Here is a 21,939-nt window from a genome sequence, read left to right on the forward strand (position 1 = left end):
TAACAAAAATCTTTTCATCAGCTTGTTTTTTGTTTTTGGTGTTTCAGGCTTTTGACACCTTGTTTGAAAGAGAGGCTGTCATAAAATTTTTCACACCAGTCTATTTAAGATGATTTTTGCTTACTGAGGGCACTATTTGCTGTCTTGAACAGCAGCACTTCAAATGAGCAAAAAATTTTCTATAAGTTTTTTATACTCGGAAAGAAATTGTTGCAAAATGGGGGAGAATTTCGGAAGAATCAACACGACGTTTGGCGATTAAGTACGCATTATTTGGCGAGATTGGCGATCTGACACTCGTTATTCGGCAAAGTCTGTAAATTAACATTCGTAATTCGGCGAAAACACACTTTTTACTTCCGGAATGGAAATTTTTTTCACGAAACATCTGGATTTGACGATCGACTACAGTAATTTCTGCTGCTTCCCGTGGCGACTTTTTTTTAAACGGCAACTGACTCGCATTTGCACTTTAAAGCGCTTTTTTTTTTTTTTTGAAGCCGAGCACAACTCAGGTCTATCGCCATGGGCAATTTACTACCTAGTGAGTTGTGCCGGAAGTGTAAGTATGTGTACCTAACAGTCTGAGTGCGTATTTAGTGTTATGTATGATTTTTTTAGTGCTGCCATCTATATCTCAGAAGTGAAGTGAGTGTAGTGTAATGACTGAATATTTATACTGTTTGTAGGACTGTCGCTCTCTGTGGCGAGACTTTTTAACGGGGAGATCGGCTCGCATTTGCGCCTTGAAGTTGGGAACCACAGAAAACCAACTTCAGCCGACCACCACTGGTGACGATGGGGCTCGAACCCGGGTCCCCGCGATGCAAGTCCGTCATTATGACCACTCGACCACCACAGCGGCGCACTTTGAAGCTGAAAGACCATTGCAAACTATCTTCAGTTGCACAATCACGGATATTATCAGGGTTTCACGATGGAAAAGCCGATAGTTTAAATAAGGCGTACAGTGGAATATATATAAAACACGCTCTTAGAAAGAATCGTTTCACGGTAAGCAGGAACAAAAAATTTTTGGCGTCCTTTAAGAAATTCTGGGCATACGAAGCAAAATTAGCTATTTGGCGCAGAAAAATACGAAAACACTATTGGAGCAGGATGGCTCAAGATGTTAATTTTGGCGCGGTGTTCCTACCCCTGGAAACAGTATAATTTTGGCCTCTCCCCCCCTCCCCGTAATTTTTAACAGAAAAAAAGACTCAGCGGCCTTCCCCGGTAAATTTCCCATGAACCTTGTAAGCACCAACGTGGCGACTTTTTTTCAAGCCAGGGAATCGCCGTTTTACGGTAGTCAATTCAAGATGGCTGACAAAGGGCACATAAAAAATTACAAAAAAATATATAATTTATAATATGAATTAACCTAATATGCGAAAATCGATAGAAACATATCGGGAAATACGGAAAATTAGGATGAAATGAACACAAAAATCGAATCAACAACATACGGGGTTTATAAATGCGGTTGATACAGAGTTTATGGATGCTGCTGTCAGGGCTACCTATTTTAGCGCGAAAACAAGTCGCCACGTTAGCGCTGACTCCTCCCGTAACTTTCAACGAACAAAAATAGTGAATTCGCCCCCATCCGGGACACCCGATTTACCATGGCCGTAATACAATTGTTTTTTATGGAGGGGAAACGTAATTTTACTGCCCCTTGACTGTGAAATTCGATAATTTTGCAAAGGAATTTTTATTGCCTTTTCTTAAATATACCATTCCATCAAAAACGCCGTCCAAGGCATTGCCCCCCCCCCCCACGCTTTTGGATCTGATCACGGTATGTAGCAATCCGGGTCGCAAGTACGAACGAAAATTTACTATCGCTCGGGGCCGGTATCCACTCTTTTTAACAGAAAATGAGTAAACTCGGCACCTTTCCTCGTTCAACACCCGTGGAACCAGACCCCCGCCCTCTCCTATTGCGGTCATAACAGACTCGAGACAAACGTTTTAATAACTTCCGAGGTCTAAAAATAAGATTTTTTTACACATCAAGAATGGCGCGCAAGATGTCGATATTTGTTGGGGGGGGGGGGGGCAGAGCGTACCGACTGAGCTGAAGAAAAACAATGATCAGAAGTTCATTTTGAATTCTTTTTCCATAAAAGTTGCAAAAACAAAAAACAAGATCATTTTCGTTGATCAAAAATACGGCCGGCAATCAAAAGGGAGAAACAAATCGAATCCCGACATACATCCATGCGGAAAAAACAGACATCTCACCTATAGAGAAAAAACCAGTCTATATATCCGTGCTCCCGTGAGGGTACGCCGCCGCCGATTTGCATACAGCGTCGGAACAACCGGTTCCCGCACGTGCATGGAGAGAAAAAAAAAGGAAAACAATCCAACAATATTAAGTCAACAATCAGTATCGTGAAGATGCTCTAAATTAAGTTATGGCCCGGGCATAAAAAAAATTAATATGAAGCCCTTTAAATTAGGAAAAAAATGTGAAGTAGGGGCCAGCGCTCGGTGTGCCATCGATAAATCCGCCTCTATAGTTACGGCTCGCATGCACGTTAACTGAGTTTTTTATCAGCCTGATGACAAATTTTCATCTGATTTGGAAACCTTTGTGTTAAACTAAACGTTGAATTATACAAATACAACACCACAACAGGCAAAATGCCCAACGAGGTGGCTGATAAAAAGATGCCCATAAAAATATGGTTGTCATATGTTTCAAAAATACAGCAACCCAATTAAAAATGCAATTAACACAAATTACAAACAATATATACACATGATAAAATATTATACAATGCCCATAAAGAATACTTATGGTTGTCTTATTCTAAGAATGGATAGCTTCCCGATTTACCCCAACATGTTTATCGTATTTCTTTTTAAACGTGTCAATTGTGTTACAATTTACTACCTCCGGGGGTAAGCTATTCCATTTATTAACAACCCTATTGGAGAAAAATTCCCTGCGACACCATAACCTTGCATTGTCCCTCACCAATCGATACTGGTGTCCCCTTGTAAAAGCAGTCGATTGGCGGTGTACTAAAAGTTCATGGTCCATCCTATCTATCCCATTGAAAATTTTGAACACTTCGATCATATCTCCTCGACACCTGCGTTCATCCAATGTAAACATATTCAAAAAATGAAGTCTTTCTTCATAACTCAAGCCCTGTGTGCCAATAAGGACACGCGTAGCTCTTCTCTGCACCCCTTCAACCAAGTCTATGTCCCTCTGTAGGTATGGTCTCCAAAACCTTACAGCATACTCCAGTCCAGGACGAACTAAGCCTCGAAAAAGCGGAAGAATGACTTTAGGAGAACGCGAAGAGACCTTTTTGAAAATGAGACCAAGCATTCTATTCGATTTTTTGACAACCGCTGAACAATGTTCAGAAAACTTAAGTCGCTCGTCAATGAGAATTCCCAAATCGGTGACTCTAGTTGCATCCGGGATAGTGACACCATTCAACTCGTAAGAGAACCGTGGGTTGTTCGAACCAAAATGAGCGACCATGCACTTATCTACGCTAAACGTCATGCTCCATTCATTTGCCCATGCTGCAATCTTGTTTAAGTTGGTCTGGAGCAACTCCCTATCGCTTTCATTCCCGATTACCCCCATTAGCTTCACATCATCTGCGAATTTGCTAGTAATTCCATCGATACCCTGATCGAGTTTATCGATAAAAAGTGAAAAAAGTATGGGGCCAAGGACACTTCCCTGAGGAACTCCACTTGTGACGTCTGTCCAACCAGAGAATTCCCCGTTCACCATAACTCGTTGTGACCCATCTCTTAACCACGATTCTATCCAATTCAGCAAGTTGCCCCCTATTCCAATCTCGTGTAAACGCTTCAAGAGTTTGCCATGTTGGACCCGATCGAATGCCTTCTGGAAATCAAGGTAAACCACGTCGACATTTTTGCTCTTACCCAAAGCCTTAGTCACGTAATCATAGAAGCAAAGGAGGTTAGTTACACATGACTTCCCCTTCCTGAACCCATGCTGATTATCCGACAATACATTATTCTCGTCTATCCACTTCACAAACTGCCTTTTGATGATAATTTCCAAAATTTTCGAGAGGGAGCTCGTCAAACTCACTGGACGATAATTAGACACCACTTCTCTACTACCCTTCTTAAATATAGGAACAACGTTAGCCAGTTTCCAATCTCTCGGGACGATACCCTCAGCAACACTACTCCTGTATATCTGTGCGACTGGCCCCAACAATTCATTAGCACCTTCCCTGAGAACCCTGGGATAGATATCATCTGGTCCTGGTGCTTTGCTTGCACATACATTTCTTAGAAGATTTAGGACCTCCACGTCTTCCACTTGAATATCGTTGAGCGTTTTATTACCCCATGCAACACCCGTATATCGAATATCATTATCTCCATTAAAAACCGACGCGAAAAAGTCATTGAAAGCACTACTCATGCCTACATTGCTCTCTACTTTTGAGCCTCCTATCGAGAGGGGGCCAACTGTCCCCTTACATCCATTATTGACGTATCGAAAAAATGATTTTGGGTCAGAGCCAATGTTATCTGCCAACCTAGATTCAACTTGCTTTTTACTATCCCTTATCGCTTTCTTCAACAGTCTTCTTTTATCAGTAAACAATGATAGGTCACCTCGTCCACTTTTATACTCTCTGAATGCTCTTTTCTTTTCAAGATAAAGGTTCCGCACGCTATCCGTGAACCATAGAGGGTGTGATGTACAAACACGCTTTTTTCGAACAAAGGGTATGACGTCGTGCAAAACAGAGGACAGCTTCGTACTAAATTCTTCCCATTGACTTACCACCCCTACTGATTCCAACCGGTCTTTGAAAACTTCCGCTAACCTTCTTCGCAAAACATCAAAGTTAGTTCTCCGAAAACAAGGAACCAGTCTTTTGTTATCAACCTTACCCGAGGAAAAGTTACAGAGAAATCTGACGATACGATGATCACTGGAAGAAAACTCTTCCCCCACCGAAACATGTTCAACTAGATCCTCAGAACTAGTAAGAACTAAATCCAAAATAGCAGTACCCCTAGTGGCTTCTGATACATGCTGATACAAAAAATTTTCGAGCACCAACTTAAGAAAGTCTCTTTCATACTGATTTCCAGATGAAAGGTTCTCCCAATCAATACCCGGGTAATTGAAATCCCCTAGTATGAGAACCCTCTTTCGCTTACACATGTAGGAAATTTCATCATGCATTTTGGCGATATAATTTTGATCCCTATTCGGTGGATTGTAACAAACCCCAACAATAAGCTTATGACGTCTTTTGTTCTCAAGTTCAACCCATATGGTTTCAATATCACTTCTCTGCACGTTACACTCTCTAGCCTTCAAACATGATTTCACGTATATCAACACTCCACCCCCTTTCCTATCAGATCTATTTCTCAAAAAAGTATCGTATCCGGAGATGTGTAAGAAAGATTCATCCCCATCGTTTGCCCAAGATTCTGTAATGGCTATAAGATCCAAGTCCTCCACAACTATCATAGTTTCTAAAAAATCTTTCTTGTTACCCAAGCTCCTGGCATTTATTAACACACATTTTAATTTGCCCGGTGGTTTGTTGTCAATCGAGAAGCCATCCAAGTCAGAGGTGGGTAATTCCCCGTCAGTACTGTTGTGATTATCATTAACTAACCCGCATTCCCGACTACGTGGTCTGGGAGTAAAAAACCTGACCTAAGACTATCGTAAACCTCCCAGACCCCTCTCTTATTTAGATGGATCCCATCCGAACGAAGCCACCTATCGGTAAATGCGGGAAGCTCCAAGAACGTGACCCCAAGTGAGGAGCAAATGTCCTTCAGGCCTATATTGAATTGGTGGATCCTACTCCTATATCCCCTACTACCCCTTGGCAACACTGGAATCACTGCCACATCTGAACCCCCCTCCCTAGCGGATAATAGTAAATCCCGGTATTCTGACAGAGACTCACTAATATTCGCTCCTACCTGATTTGTTCCCACCCACAGAATCACCCGCAAGGGCAACTTTCGGCGATGAAAAACGTCTCGAACGTTGCCAATCTTCCCCCCAGGAAGACAACAGCGCTCGAAACCCCGAAAATCCCTACACACTCGGTTCCCAAGTTCCCTAACCATAGAATCGCCGATGATTAAACCCCTATCACTATCCCCCTCTACCTCATCCACGACCTCCCATTCGCCCTCTAAAATGTCGTTGTTCGTGGAGATTGCTTCTTCATCAATAGGTGGCTCGACGACCAGAGGGTCCGTTATAACCGGACCCTCTAGCACCCTAACTTTTTCCCGTAAAGCTTCGACCTCGTGTTCCAGCCTTTTTCTATCCAAGCACCCTTTACAATTGAAACTATCAGCTACTATACCCCTAGACCAGGGAAACCTCCCGTCGCAAGCTCTACACAACACTAGTCGAGGTCGAGGCATACTAACACTATTGCTAAAGCTAGATAATAATAATAATACTTAACAATACGAAAATGAGAAACGTTAACTGGAAATTAAATTAATGTAAAATACATTACTATGCAAAATATACGTAAGAGATTATACGAAAAAATTACGTAAAGTAGAATGCTCAGCACTAAATCACGAAGAATAAAATAAATATGTATATAAAGAATACAACACCCTCTAAAAAAAAGTATTAAGCTACGAAGTACAATTTATACTTATTAGAATTAGCTAACTATCTCAAAACACTAACACTACAACAATAGGCCCAAATGGAAGGAAAACAATGTTATTGAGAGTACCCGGGAAAAAGTATACACTGTTTGCTAACACTAACGTCCAAAAACCTACGAACTTATATCAAAGAAGCGACCGAACCTGGCGAAAAAACAACGAAAATGAAATGCGAACGAGAAAAATAAATATAAGTCGATCGAAAATACACAACGAAAATTTAAAAAAAAATGAGAGCAATATAAAAAAAAAAAAAAACCACTTATCTCACAATCCAACGTGCGCTAAAAAAAAAAAAGAAAATCACCGCAGAATATGACCCAACAATAAACAACACGCTAAGTAAAACTCACGAGAACGAAGAAAAACACAAAGAAAGACACAAAATGGCGCACTGGCGTGTCGGTGAGCGGAGCGCGATAATAGCACGTCCGTTCCCCACGACGGCGAAGACGATTATGATTCTGCGATTGACGATTTATGAATTGCAGGATTCTGTGATCTTTTCATAAATAGTTCTCCTTTCGATCAAATTTGGGGCTACGGTTTCTTGCTGAGATTTAAATCCAGTTAGAAAAATAGTACGAATTTTATTTGTCGATAGATCGCGATTTTCAATCGGATGATTTTTTTTTTATTGTAAGTAAATTCAAAATACATGCGAGCTTCTTTAACCTTGGCCAGCTACAAGAGTATTCTCCAAAGCGTATTAATACGCTTAATATGTATTAATAATACGCGTCTTTAATACGCGCTTTGGTATTCTCCCGCTGCGCGTAAGTTAGTTTCTGCACGGGCTCTCTAATCGTCATTTCAAATAACATTTAAAAAAATTAACAAAAGTAACGATAGAACAAACAACAAATGTAACTTTCTCGATGCTCCAAGAAAGGAATTCGGCCCTTAGGACTATAATTTTTTAAAACAAATAAAATAAAGGATCAATTTTAAAATAAGATGAAAATGAAAGAACGAGTGAGCACGTGGGGAAATAAGAAAGAATGGTAGTATAGGGGGGAAAAAATTCTTTGTTGTAAGTACGCCTTTTATGCTAGTTTTTTTTCCGACCGGCTTTTCCATAAAATGACGATTCTTTAACCAAGGAGCTTTCTTTTTCCAAGCGCCTTGAAATCAAGTTATACTGACGTCACACGGTATGCTCCCGGGAAGATAAGATGCCTTCGATTGTAGTTCAATGAAGGGAGGGAGAAAATTAGCGATATTGAACAGGTAAAGTTCCTCCTTGAAGAAAAGAAAAACACTGACAGCAGAAAAGCGCGCGAGACCGAGGTTTTTTTGCTAAAAAAGTGGAAAAAGTGACCTGGGCCTGAAAATACGTAATAAAAGTGACCAGTTTCTAAAAAAGTGACTTTTAGTGAAAAAAGTGACCCGTGCCGAGCCCTGCTTTTGCTGTGACGTGTATATAGTAGAAAGATACGGTAAAACCTCCGAACAACGGCCACATTTGGTTGAAACCGAACACGTCCCATAAGGCCCGTTTACACGAGGCAAGTGCTTTAGTTGGTAACTTCATTTTTAGTTGCCAAGTACGATACAATGTATGCAGACGATAAGGGCCGTTTACACGGCTTTAGTTGGCAAGTGCACAAGTGATTTAGCTGGTAAGTGAGATAAGAACGGTTCTATTTTTTCCGGTTAAGTAGACTTATGCGCCAGTGGGCGTGACCTGCCGCTCTTGGAGGGGTCTTTTTGCTCTCTCACGGAGGGGTTTATTTTGATCTCAAGCGTGAACCTGTTCATACTCCGTCGTCTCCTGAAGTTTCGCTAGAATTCCGCGGAAATATTGGATGGTGAGGTGGCCAGAGGACACAAGCTTCAAGTTTGTTGAAAAATATCTTCGCCATGAATGTTTGTTGAACTATTGAAATGAAAATTACCTTAACAAACAAGCTAAAAATTATTCGCTGTTGGAAAAAGCTATGGAATATTCTGTCGACGTGATGTCAGGAGTTGAAAAAAATTGAAGATTCAAAAATATATATCAGGTGGGGAGGATCAGGTTTCGAATATTTCTCTCGTCCAGAACGAATTTGCTGCCATCTGTTGTAAAAATACATGATCAAATATTTAACATAAAGATGTCATCTCTATAGATTAAATTAAAAAATAATAATGATTTCGAAAATTTGGAAATAATTTTTGTTTAATGAATTTTTATTATTTGATTTTTTAACCCTTAGAATTTCCTACGAATGCCAAGAATCTTCTCCCGTATTTTCGGTTTACATAATTCATAATTTATCTCCTCTTCAACTTCGATTAAAATATTATATAATCGATATTTAGAACTTAGAGGAGAAATAGAGAAATCCTATATTTCTTCTCGATGACTTACATAAGTTTATAATATGTTGTGTATTTCTTTTTCCCCTGTGGCGTCATCTCTCTCCCCCCTTACGTGCATCTCCTGATGCGTGGGTGGCACAGGCGAAAAAAGGGGACAAGCGAACTGTTTCCCTTGCGTGACCTACTTCTTGCTCAGTGTGTTGCTCTCGCGCAAGTGAGAAAAAAGTTTCTCCTTTTTTTATATTCTTTTAAAAAAATATCATATATTTTTGTGTCATATCATATAATGTGGCTCTGATCACGGTATTCGTAAGTTCTACCTGATCATCTTCATCCATCGTTACGAAAGCTATGAGCTTTGAAAAAAGCACCTCTCTGAATGACAGATAAATAAAAAATTATTACTATTATACTCCCGCGCGTTGCGTCTGTCTCTCTCCGTGGATTTGAGTAGACTGAAGCGCGCATGCGCTAACTGCGCTCACCTCCGTAAAAATTATCCAATGAGCGTCTACTTACCACTTATCGTGTGGACACTTTCAAGAAGAATCGGTAAGTTAAAATTAAGTTACCAACTAAAGCACTTACCTCGTGTGAACGGGCCTATAGACTTAATATTACAAGAAACCCCCAAACAACGAATAACGCCCACTCTGAACATGAAGTCGGGGCAAAAAAATAATATGCATATCGCAATGAGAAAAATAATTTTCAAGCTGATTCTAACGGGAGTTTCACGCTCTCCGAACTTTATGGGGCAAAAAAGATTGTGCTTTCTTGGTTACAAATTCTACATGGGCATATTGAAGGCAGTGGAGAGGAAAAAATCTTTAAGAGATAATATAGGGAACAACAGACCTGTTGTCAGCACTCTTAAGGCCGCTTCTCACTATGACTGGGTCCCGACGCGTGGTCAGATAATAAAAAGTCTTTGTTGGACATAAACTGCTAAGTGATATCAGCAACCACAACTGACGTCCCTTTTTCCTCTACTTTTGCGAAATTTCGAAGGAAGACGCTTGGTGCGGGAGAAAACCTCCCATTCCGTCATTATTCTATGGCCTTTGCATTGAAAGCCATAAATTATTGCTCTCCCGAGGCGGATGACTGGACCCACTCATAGTGAGAAGGGGGTCTTTAATGATTAGAGTGAAGGTCTTCAACCATTTTCAAGTCGCGAGTACTGCCTGTACCCATCATCAAAAGAAGCGCATCCGCACGGCAAGTTTCACTTACCAAAAGCATGAAAAATCAGGATGATTTCAATCCTTTAATGCAATTTGTACAAGGTGTTTACGTGGGACGTTGATCAAGTGCTCGCGAACACTCTGGATACTGTTGCTCCCCCCTTTTGTTAAACAAGAATCTACGTCAGCTATTGGACTCAAGAACGCCCTGGAAAGGTCTAGTTCGTAGTTTCCCAAATTTTTTGTTCCATCGTGCCCCTTCTTCAACATTTTTTGTTCCCCCAACTCAAGCCACCCATATGATCCTATACCATATAGCTTCTACTGCCCCTTGGATCATTCCATCACCTCCAGTGGGCGATATTACCCACTTTGGAAACACTGATCTAGTTGAAGATCCAACGTGAACAAAAAGCCATTTGGGGTTGCTGTCACATTGTCGTGGTCCGCATCAGTTTTTCTCACTTGTGTTCTACCTGAGCACCTCAAGCCCGAATTTAAGAACGTCATAATAGCGCTGTAGATCAATTAATCAATTATAATACAACCAAAATATAATCATATATTTTAATTTTAATATAATCAGTTATACAGGGTAGGCAAAAGGTCCGTAGAAACTTTAAAAATTTAGTAAAACCGGAAAAATAACCGAAATGAAAAACGGTTTGCAGGGTTAGCATCGCTAGATCACGGGAATCTTTTTAAGACGGGGGGGGGGGGACTGTAAAACCATGGAGGAAAGAATAACAGGAGGTGACGCGACCAGCGCCTCCGTTGAGAAAGCACGGGGAATCTGGGTTGCCAGATGAAGCCAGTGATCGCTCTATTAAAGGGACCAAGTAAGCCCAAACAAACCGTGGCTTCCCATGCTTTTCTATGAGAAACATTCCCGTTTTTAAAAATCATTTAAAAATTTACTATTCACTTTAGGAACTTGATTTTTTTCCCTCAAATTCTTTGGATATATTTATACAATTGAACGAGAGCTTTTACAATTTTAGTTGTTATTTGTTTTCGAATATTAACTTCAACAACATGGAACCTTTTGCAAAAAAAAACCAAAATTTACCCATATCTTGTGCCACAAAATTTCTTCTCGGCATTTTAATTTAAAAAGAATTATGCCAAAGTATGTAACACCTCAGTGCTGAGAGAAATACAATGTTTAAAGACACTTGAACAAGCGGTGTTTGAAAAAATCTGACTTTTTTGCGAGAAACATTATATATATGCAAAACATTAGCTTAACATATATAGCTGTTTATATTAAAATATTGTAGAAATATTTCTCCATTCCAGGCAAAAACTCGAACACAGACACAATTTTAGATTTCAATTTAGAATTCAATTCGAAACTTTTTTGTGAAATTTTCGTACACATACCACTTTAAAAGCAAAGTAATTGGTACAAAATGAAGAAAAAAAAAGCCCAGATTATTTTTCTAAATACTATAAGCCAGAGAGAGATGACTTATCGCGGTTCGTAAAAAAAGTTTTTTGTTCTTCAATATTTTTTTCTCAATACATCTACATAGCGGAAAGTTCGGATGGGCGGCATATATTTAAAGTGATACGTATTCAAGAATATGAGAGTGGAACGGAAGAAGGGTGACGAAATTTGTACAGCCTACAGGCAGAAAAACCATAAATACACTGTGGCGGACGACTTTCGAGCACTTCCAGTACTTTGAGGCACGGGGGCGGCAAAATGCTGTTTGCCCCGGACGGCTGAATCATGTTTGCCCCGGGTGGCAAAAATCCTAGCTACGGCCCTGTCAAAAGGTGCTCGAGCACCTCAGAACTGATTCAGAAATCAAAATTCCTTATGTAAAGCTTAAGACGAGCGCCCACGGGCCTGAAACACTTTCTTAATGTCCCAGATCTATGATAATGATGAACGAAACAAAAAGGCAACATAAACAGTTAAAAGAAAAAAATTATGAAATTGCATTTTATTGCAGCTTCATATTATTTTAATTAATCATATTCCCATAGACATTAATGTGATGCATCAAATTTTTAAAATTAATTGAAGCACTGAACTAGACGAGTCGAGAGTGAAAAGTGATCGTCCCCTTTTTCAAAAAAAAATTAAAAATATAAGAACACCTTATATAAGGATAAGATTTTATTTTTCCCCTTTATTAGATCATGTAGATTACCTGAAGATGCATTAAATGGTCATGGTGCTTAAATTTATTTAGTTATTAATATTTGAAGAGAATTCGATCCGGCAAAACACATGTTAAGTATAGGGAAAAGAGCGGTTTGTTTGGGCTTACTTGTCAGCCCATAGGGTTACCACAACGGCTTCAATTTTCGTTCCTGATGTCACCTCCTGTTATTCTTTCCTCCATGCTGTAAAACAGCCGATAGGTGGCTCTATGGGGATATTTGAAATCCCGGGTGTATCCAATCTGTCGGAACTGAAAGATGCGATCCGCCGAAAGGTGTCATGTACATATCTCCGGACCTGCTGCACTCTGCCGTTGCTGGATTTGTGACTCGCCTGCAATGTGTTATCCCCTGTGGTGGTCATGTGGGACACATACTGCTGTAATGAACGATTTGGAGGCACTCTGTTCGTTATTCGCGTATCTTTTCTTTGAATTGTGTACGTCAGTGCCACCTATCGGCTGTTTTTTTAGGTCCCCCCCCCCCCATCTTAAAAAAATTCTTGTGACCTAGCAGTGCTAACCCTGCAAACCTATTTTTGTTTTTCTTTTGAGAAATAAAACTATCTCTCCCAATGGCAGCCACATTTTTACGGTCCCATTAGTGGTTTTTGTTGAGAGATTTTACTGTACTCATGGAGAAAAGAAATCACTAGTAGGAATATAAACGGAGGTTAAAAAAACCAACTTTGTTTCATAGCGGTACAACAAATTCACAACGAAAAGCATGCGTAGGAAAGGGTGCGTTGTATTGTACCTTTATGAATTATTGGTATATATTCGGCACCTTTTCCCTCCTTCACAAAGTGTATTGCCAGGAGAGCATGAATGCATGAGCGTCCAAGTTCCGGTTCCCTATGACTAATCACCAGTTCTTTTTGATCTTGATAAACAAACAATCATCACAACGGGGTGGGAGTGAGCAGTAGAGTTTATGATTCTAATTTATTGTTCATAAATCATATAGATAGCTTTCATAATATGATACGCCTCTTTTTTTTCAGGTAATTGAAGTTTCTCATAAAAATATGAAGGAGAAATTGAATTCTGCAAGAAACTTTACGGCGGTTCTCTGTTTCGCAGATCTCTAACGTGTGTGTGAAACACACCTTTTGAATTCTAACACTATTGAAATGAATGAAGCATCTTGTATAAGATCACGTGATGGGCATGATGTAGATGAAAGCAATTCTAGTGCCGTTCCTATCCCGACAACGCTTAGTGTGAAGCGTTCTGAACCCCACTCTCATGATCGCTCCAATTTCGAAAGAAATCCATTTACGTGTGAGTACTGCGGGAAAGCATTTTCTCAAAACTCTGGTTTGATCCTGCACATAAGAGTTCACACTGGAGAAAAGCCATATGAGTGCGATTTGTGCGGTAAAACGTTTTCTCAACTCATCCATTTGAAAATTCACAAAACAGTTCACACCGGTGAGAAGCCATGCAAGTGCGACGTTTGTGATAAAACGTTTTCACATAAGGGCAGTTTAAGGAGACACAAAAAGGTTCACACTACGGAGAAGCCGTATGTGTGTGAGGTTTGTGATAAAACCTTTTCTTATTTGTCAACTTTGAAGGGGCACAAAAGACTTCATTTTGGAGTGAGGCCATACGAATGCGATGCTTGTGATAAAAAGTTTTCGCAAAGTTCAAATTTGAAGATTCACAAAAGAGTTCACACTAGAGAAAAGCCACATAAGTGTGATTTTTGTTGTAGAGCGTTTTCGCAAATCAGCCATTTGAATACTCACAAGAGAGTCCACACTAAAGAAAAGCCGTACGAGTGCAATTTTTGTCATAAAGCGTTTTCTCATATCGGAAGTTTAAATAGTCACAAAAAACTTCATTCAGGAGAGGGGCAGTTGGATCGCGATTTTTCATAGATCAAAGTCAGAATCCTTTGACGAAGCATCTTGATTATCAGAGTTCGTTAGTAGAATTTGCGGTTTCCGTCTGCTAATTTTGAATATACAGTGAACCCTTGATTTAACTGTCTAATAGTGAGGGTTCGTCCATTAAATTCGAATTTTTGTTTTAAACACACATATACTACATATCTGAAACATTATAATGTATAATACTGTAAATCCATCAGTGTCAACAGAACTGTAATAAAGGCATGAAATACAGTTTAAATAGTTTCACTATTTTCAGACGTATGAATCGTTTTTTTTATTGCCGGTATATTGTTTGGTTCTGACATGCAGAGTATGAAAAAAAATCAAGTTTTTTTTAAATCAACAACGATTTTTTTGAAAATTAAAATTAACTAAAACAAACCTTGTTGATTATTAAGAATTCATATCACCTACCTATTTTTTTTCATTTAATGTCTCAAATTTAATTCAGTATTAGTGAGTAAACTAACAAACGAACTGCAAAAGAAATATTAACACCAAAAATCTTTGTTTATGTAAGAGGTTGCTATATAAGAGGTTTATGCCGTGAAAGGTCGTTGTGAGTTCAAATTAACTTCATGGACTAACATTTTTCTTGTAGAGAAAAGTGCACCATCTGTTGCGAAAACTGGGAAAAGTGATGTTACCGAGGGTGACTTTCTCAGCTTTCGAATCTGGTTTCCCTACGTGATCATTAAGGGTCTTCAACGCATGGTCCGCGGAGCTTTTTATCGTGAGCCCGCCGACCATTTTTATACGATGGCTATAAACATTAAAAGACAATAACATTGAAAAAATAATCTAATTTGAGTGAGCTCGCAGACCATACTAAGAGCATTATGAAGTAAGCTGCGGCATTATTGAAGTAAATAATTTCCAAGACGTGAAAGGAATACTGTAATTTTTCGAGATTTGTTGTAAGAATTTGCTGTTTTTCGACTGTGTTTGTTTTTCATGCTATCCTGGGGCAAGCTAGGCTATGCGTAGAATAGCATCTGCCCTGCTTGGCGGCAATTCGGATTCGTTTGGGGATTTCAAGGGCGTTGGTCAAAGTGTGTAAAAATGTGTGGGGTAACACGCACTCACATGCCAATGAATAGATTTATGGTTCAGAGTAAAAAAAATCCCCTGGAAAAAAAAGAATGGTTTTGGAAACCTGAAAAGGAGGACAAATTTTCTAAAACGTAGGAGGACCCTTGAAATGACGCCCAAAAGGGTGATGCAGTGATGGTAACCTCTTCCAGCGAAATTTCCCTTTTGACTAAATTTTTCCCGCGCATTATGAAAAATGAATCTAGCGGGGAGAATATGCAATCAAGTATTTTACAATAGAAAAGTATTGCGCCCATGGACGGAGATGCGTGGGAGGGGGAGTCGACTGATCTAATGTGTATTTGTATATATGAATTGACATCATCATGCCCCCCCCCCCAGGAATAATGACCGTCCCCCCCCCCCCCAGACTTCCAAATCCATCTCCGCCTATGATTGCACCGCATTAATTTCTTTATTTTTTTTTCAAAAAATTCATTTGTTTGATGAACTCTCAAAAATTTCCCACAAATGCTAAGAAATTTCCCACTTGGACAAATTTTGGCCAATTTTTCCCACGCATATGGGAAATTTCCCACAAGTTACCATCACTGGGGTGATGGATACTAACCCTAGATCGTCTGTCCACCGCCCTATATCGTGAGGGAAAAAGAAATAGGCATGTTTTTGTGGCGCCCTCTCGTTGCAACAAAATAAACGAGAAATGTATTTGAAGAAAGAAAAATATTGATGACGTCATGTCATGCGACCAAAATATATATTTCTTTTGCTTCCGCTAGGGCTGTGGCGGAGGTCTCTTTTCTCTGTGTTTGTGACATTGTTTTCTTCAATGGGTAACTTGAGTTAAACTCCGTGAATTCAAGAGCTTCTGCAGTTCCTAATTAAAGTACGTAAGCGTTTTTTTTCTCTCCATAAAATAATAGATCGTGGTGTAATTGTGATCTCTCACTCAAGTACACTTCTCATTAGTAAACATGGTACAACCACCAGAAGAGTTTTCGGAAAGCACGAGGGTTGCTAGTACGCTGTCTTGGCGCGAATCGGTTTTCGTCGCCAAGTCGTTTCTGCCGTCCCATTAGTGTCGTTTTGCTCGCGAAACGTGCAATTTTTACATACGTGTGAACTTCGTATAAAAAAAAATCTTTGTACATTTTGAAATTCGTTATTTTCTTTCACGATTTCAATTATATCAATAATTTTATTCATTTCTAACTTTTTTTGCAATTTTTTTTTTTCAAAGTTTAATAAAAGTTATTTTATAGAACTTGAAAAATGCAACCAATACTCGTACCGGTTACATTCCGCAAATGCAACCAATAGTCTTATTGCCTGTATTTTTAAGTTTTATAAAATAACTTTTATCAAACTATAACAGTGCAATCCCGACCTTAATCGAATATTACGATTCACACGATAATTGCAAATATCTATCACCTTTAACTGGGAATCGATTAATCGAATGTGTTCAAACTTTAGAACAAATTCATTAGGTAACTGTTTCCACTAACCACTTCACATACAAGCGTTTGGCAAGACCCTATGAAACAAAGTTATGTGTGTGTCCCCCGTTCTTTTCAAGTTTTTTCCCATTCGCGCTCCATGGCATTACCACCCACATATAATATATATATATGTATCTTTCTCAGAACTAATCCTTCTATTATATACTATACATGGACGTGAGAAAAAAACACGTGGGTGAGGGCGGAAAAGCAAGATACTGTGAATCTCTCTCTCTCTCTCTCTTATCTTTCTGTAACTCTATCTCAATTTTTACTGTTCGTACTTGTGTTCCTCCCCACCCTTATTACTTTTTTTTTAACGTGCGAACAAGGTTACCATATTTATCGCCCATACGTCTAATACAGATCATTCAAATTTATTCGCCAACAACTTGTAAGCGAAAGGGGGTTAAAGCAGTGTTCACCAATACACATATAGACGCGTGATTCACGCATCAAAATTCTATTTTACTCCACCATTTGAGGAGTGAAAATACTTCTTTAAATTTTAGGTTTTTTTTCAATAGTGCTAATTCTCACTGATAAAAAAAATACCCCTTAAAATTTTGGAGAGGAGTGAAATTACTTTTCAAAATTGCATTGTTGAATTACACTGGGTTTAAGTAAGTCGTCTTTGAAGGTATTTTCCAGGGGTTCAAGGTGTAACGTAGAATTGAGACCACGTTTTTCCCGCAACAAAGTACTTGAACTACTGGACAAGTTTCTTGGTTATTCCATGATAGGTTCACCGTTGATTCATATCCACTTAATTGCAACCACTCCCGACAAAAGATAACAGAACTTTATCATTGTACTTTTTCCATTAGATTATTACACTAAAAATTTACTAAAAAAATTAACAGAGAGGGCAAACATTCTGACCTGGGGGGGGGGGGGGGAAGGGAAGGTAGCTGCTTTACATTCTCAGTATTTTTTTACGAGAAATAAACAAGAAATGATTTCGGGAATTAATGAGAATGCTCGGGAAATACATTTTCTCGCTCCCGATGATTTCAAAATGTCGGGAATTTGGAAACCATATAACACACGTCTCATTTCTTGACAAGCCAAGCAGGTACGATTTGGGTTTTGACCCTTCCATTTTGAAGAGAAACGGGTAGGCCCCATGTGTGGAGGAGACATATTGCTGTGCATTCTTCAACAATGATAGAAAAGTAAGTTGACAAACAATAAATGACATTTTTGAACTTTCAAGTCTACGTCAATTATACGAATACGGCGTGTTTCCCTGAAGTGCAACATCCTCCCCCCCCCCCCCCTTTTTTTAATATCGACAATATTTTTTTTTGTCATGTAATAGCAGGGACGGAGAAATCCTTAATCCTATAAATACGGAAAAACCGTTTCACCCGCATTTAACGCTGTTTTATTCACCAACTTTGATCCGTTTTTCGAATTCTAATACCTGTCCACTTAGAAACGTGGGATTTTTTTGGCATCAGAAGAGACAGGGTTCAGGGACAACTTTCTATTTGGGTTTACGGGGGACTGTATAAAAAGTTATTTTATTTTAATAACTATACAACCCCCCTGAAACATGAATGACATATTTAATTCCTAACGTTATTTGGAATTTTTTTTTCATTTGGAAGTATACCTTTAAGATCAACGGCTCGCCAGTAAAATGTCATGCCCCCTGTTTGCTATGCACCCTGTGTATAAAAAAATACATATACTTATTTATTAAAACTCCGGACACACCCATCCCTCGAGAGCTCTTCAATATCTCCTTGAGATCGGAAGCTGGGTGTGTCCCCATATGGTGTGTCCAGTCCTTTTTTTTTAATGTTCAATGTTAAAGAGCTAATGTGAAAGGTACGAAAATATCCGCTTACAGCGAGTCATTTATTAATGAAAATCGGAATACAGTAAAATCCCTCTTAACGGACACCTCCCAGATGCAGTCACTCCTCTTTTACGGCTAAATAATAATTTTCCCTTGTATAATAAAACTACGCGTTTCAAATCCCTAATTAACGGCCACCCCGTCTTGTACGGACGAATTTTTTTGTCCCGCCGGTGTCCGCAAAAGAGAAGTACTGAAGTTCATTCGCTATAACTACAACGGAAATTCTCATTCTCAAAAGGTATGTATTCCTTTTCGTTTTATACATAAAATTAAAATTGGAATGACATTATTTTTTTAATCTCCGAACCCTATTTCTATAGGCATTTATGCAGGACCACAACTAGGGGTTGGCAGAAAAGTATGGTGCCCCGGGCGCTGGATCAGGAAGTACGTTGAGTTTACTGTTTTTATGTTTAAAAATACTGGGAAAAGGGCGCCAAAATAGACACTGGCTCCGGGTGACGGAGTAAATTTTCCTTTCTAGTTGTGGCTCTGGATATCGATACCTCTCCAGTAGATACGGAGATCACATGCTGTATATTATCTTTTTGTCCATAGGTAAGGCGGAAAAACATTATTTCATCTCTAGGTGTGTTGGTTGGCAACAAGCTCTGGTTTTGCCCAACCTATAAGTATATCGATTACGTTCGAGCGAAAATAAACAAGAGGCTTATTGGTGGTTGTTTTTTTTTTTTCAAGTATTGTAAAAGATCTTTTGTCAAACTTTTTATAGTGTAATCCCGAACAAAGAACAAATCATTCTACGTTTAAAACGGTATTGAAATTTGTACTTGATGAGAAAAAAAATAAATCCAAAAGCACATAAGGGAACGAATGCGAGCCGATCTCCCCGTTAAAAAGTGTCGCCGCAGAGAGCAACAGGCCTACACAACGTTACAATTATTCATTCATTGCACTTCACTCACTATGAGCTGAGAAAAAACTCATAGTTTAAAAAATTGATCACAGATGGCAGCACTGCACACAACAAGCATTACGCAGAAACAAACTTCACGGAAGGTTCACTATACGTACACACCACATAAACTATTCTTTGAAAAAAAAGGACCACCTTGAATGAACAAAAGCGGTCCTTTTACGAAGTATGAAAAATTTCTCTATGTTGTAGCGGGATCAAAACGTGGAAGGTTCAAATTAGAGTTGTGCAAAAAAATTTAGTTTTTTTATTATTGCTTCACAAAAGAAACGTATCTTGTTTACCAACTGTGACAATTATTCCAACAGATAGTGTATTGTCTACTTCGACAAAGCCTGTAGTAAATTGCATTCCAGGGGTAAACATCTGTCCATACAGTTAACACACTCTCTAATGATTTCCTTGGAATAGACTCTAGAAACCTCTCTTTCTCTTAAGATCTTTTGAGAAGAACGGAATGAATTCTGCTGATTCTTCACCCAAAAAACAAATATTTTTTTCACATTTATTTAAATACTAATTAATAATTAAGATATGAACCTTACTAAATCTGTCAAATCCTGTTTTAATGAATACCGTTAGAGCGAAAATCTCGTTTTAACGAACACTTTTCTAATTCCCCCAGATATGTTTATACAGGAACAATTAAAAAAACCTGGAATTACTTTACAACGAAATTTCGTTATAACGAAGTGATTTCTCCGGTGTCTTAGAGTTTATTATAACGGGATTCGACTGTACTACATCATAGAAGAGAAAAAAAAATTATAATTATTATTGAAAATTGCCTGAAATATGTCAAAAATCACTGATTTTTAAAAAAATCATATTTGAATCAGGATTTAAATGGCCCGTGGCCATTTATCGATCGATAGCCAGTGGACGACATCAGATTTTCCTTTTAGAGTTCACCTCGGGGATACATCTGGGGGGAAAAGTATCTTGCCTTGAAACGTGTACAGTGATACCTCGGCTAAAAAATGCCTCTGCTTACGAACTTTTCGGCTAATGAAGATTTTTTTCGCCTCGGCTAACGAACATTTTCGTTGATATAGATGCACGAACTGACATAAAATAGTCGCGTCGTGGGCTGAATTTTGGCGCCAATCATCAGAGTTACTGTCAATCGAGCCCGAATTTACTCATGTTCGGAATCTTTTTTACAGATGTACCAGCACTTCTCTCTCTGAAATTTTTGGAACCATTTCATGTAAAACAAAAGATTCAGCTAATAGGAAACGCATTAAAAAAGGAGCCTATGTTTTCAGAACACGCGTTATTTCAGTGCAAGACTCGCAGCATCAGTCTGGGCATTCTAGGAGATTATCTTTTCTGTCTTCATGTTTCAAACACAGAAATGAGCTGACCAAATCACAAATGGATGGGGACACCTATGGTTGTGTACAAAGTGTACTATAAAAAAGCTCTCAGTATCAAGTTTTATAAAAGCACTTTTACCAAACTTTTATAGTGTAATACCGGCCTTATTCACATCACAACTTGCTACTGAAAAAGAGCGGGAAAAAAAGAAAAAGTTTTTCAGTTCCACCGGAGCAGGGGATGACGACAACTGTATCTTTTCGTCCCCGCGCCGTATAGTCAAAGTGCTAAAAGCTGAAGTCCAGTAGGGAAAGCGAGTCTGTTTGGGAGATCGGTTGCCGTAAATAAGGCAAAAAAAGGGGGAGGGGGTAGAGACAGGCTCTGTCCACACACAAGAGATTCCATGAGAGAATATAGGTTTCTCTCCCGGTATCTCGTACGATCGTTTAAAGCCGGGTTTTTCTATCGCGCCACGTGAACCGAACTGGATCATTTCGCTTCAGCAGAAATGTGTTGCATAATCACGCTACGCATTCGTGTTTTCCAAGCGTGGCGCATCAGATCAGGGCGGCTATATTGAGTATATGGCCTTGGGGTCAGCTACTCTATCGGCTGCATGCTCCGGTTTGAAGAGAAGGGAAAGAGAACAAAAAAAAAAAAAAATGAAGAGAAGAGAAGGTCGGTGAAACGCGCGGCACACGACGCATTCAACTCCTCCAGAAGCAATCCGCCAGTCACACCCGACGTAAATCTTTGTCGTGAGCCGTATTGCGCTCTGTAGGAAACAGTGCTTTTCTTATTGGTGAGTGGACGGCGTATCGCGCTGGGTGATTCACGTTGCGCGCGGCATAGAAAACCGGCTTTACGGGACAGAGTCCGAGCCCCGTCTGGTTTTACGGGGGGGGGGGGGGACGAGCCGATTAGCCGCTCCCTAAACCCAATTTGTTTTTTAACCTTCAGAAATAACTTTCGGGTTTCTTTATCTT

General features: G+C 39.3%; 2 protein-coding genes across 2 annotated transcripts in view; both read left to right on the forward strand.

The window, feature by feature from the left end:
- LOC149068284 (uncharacterized) overlaps positions 1 to 14,496 on the forward strand; it is a 36,377-nt gene extending 21,881 nt beyond the window's left edge. The window contains exon 2 of the mRNA XM_089251662.1: positions 13,375 to 14,496. Coding sequence (XP_089107788.1) covers positions 13,504 to 14,256 — 753 coding nt within the window. The 5' untranslated portion in view covers positions 13,375 to 13,503 and the 3' untranslated portion in view covers positions 14,257 to 14,496. The remainder of the gene's footprint in view (positions 1 to 13,374) is intronic.
- The window catches only part of LOC149068283 (uncharacterized), a 64,194-nt gene that overhangs the window by 29,269 nt on the left and 12,986 nt on the right, over positions 1 to 21,939 (forward strand). The gene's annotated exons all lie outside the window — the stretch shown is intronic.

This window comes from Pholcus phalangioides, unplaced genomic scaffold, assembly GCF_987345545.1.
Source record: "Pholcus phalangioides strain wild (caught in Gottingen) unplaced genomic scaffold, Ppha-v1.0 ptg000027l_1, whole genome shotgun sequence".
Classification (NCBI taxonomy): Eukaryota; Metazoa; Arthropoda; class Arachnida; order Araneae; family Pholcidae; genus Pholcus; species Pholcus phalangioides.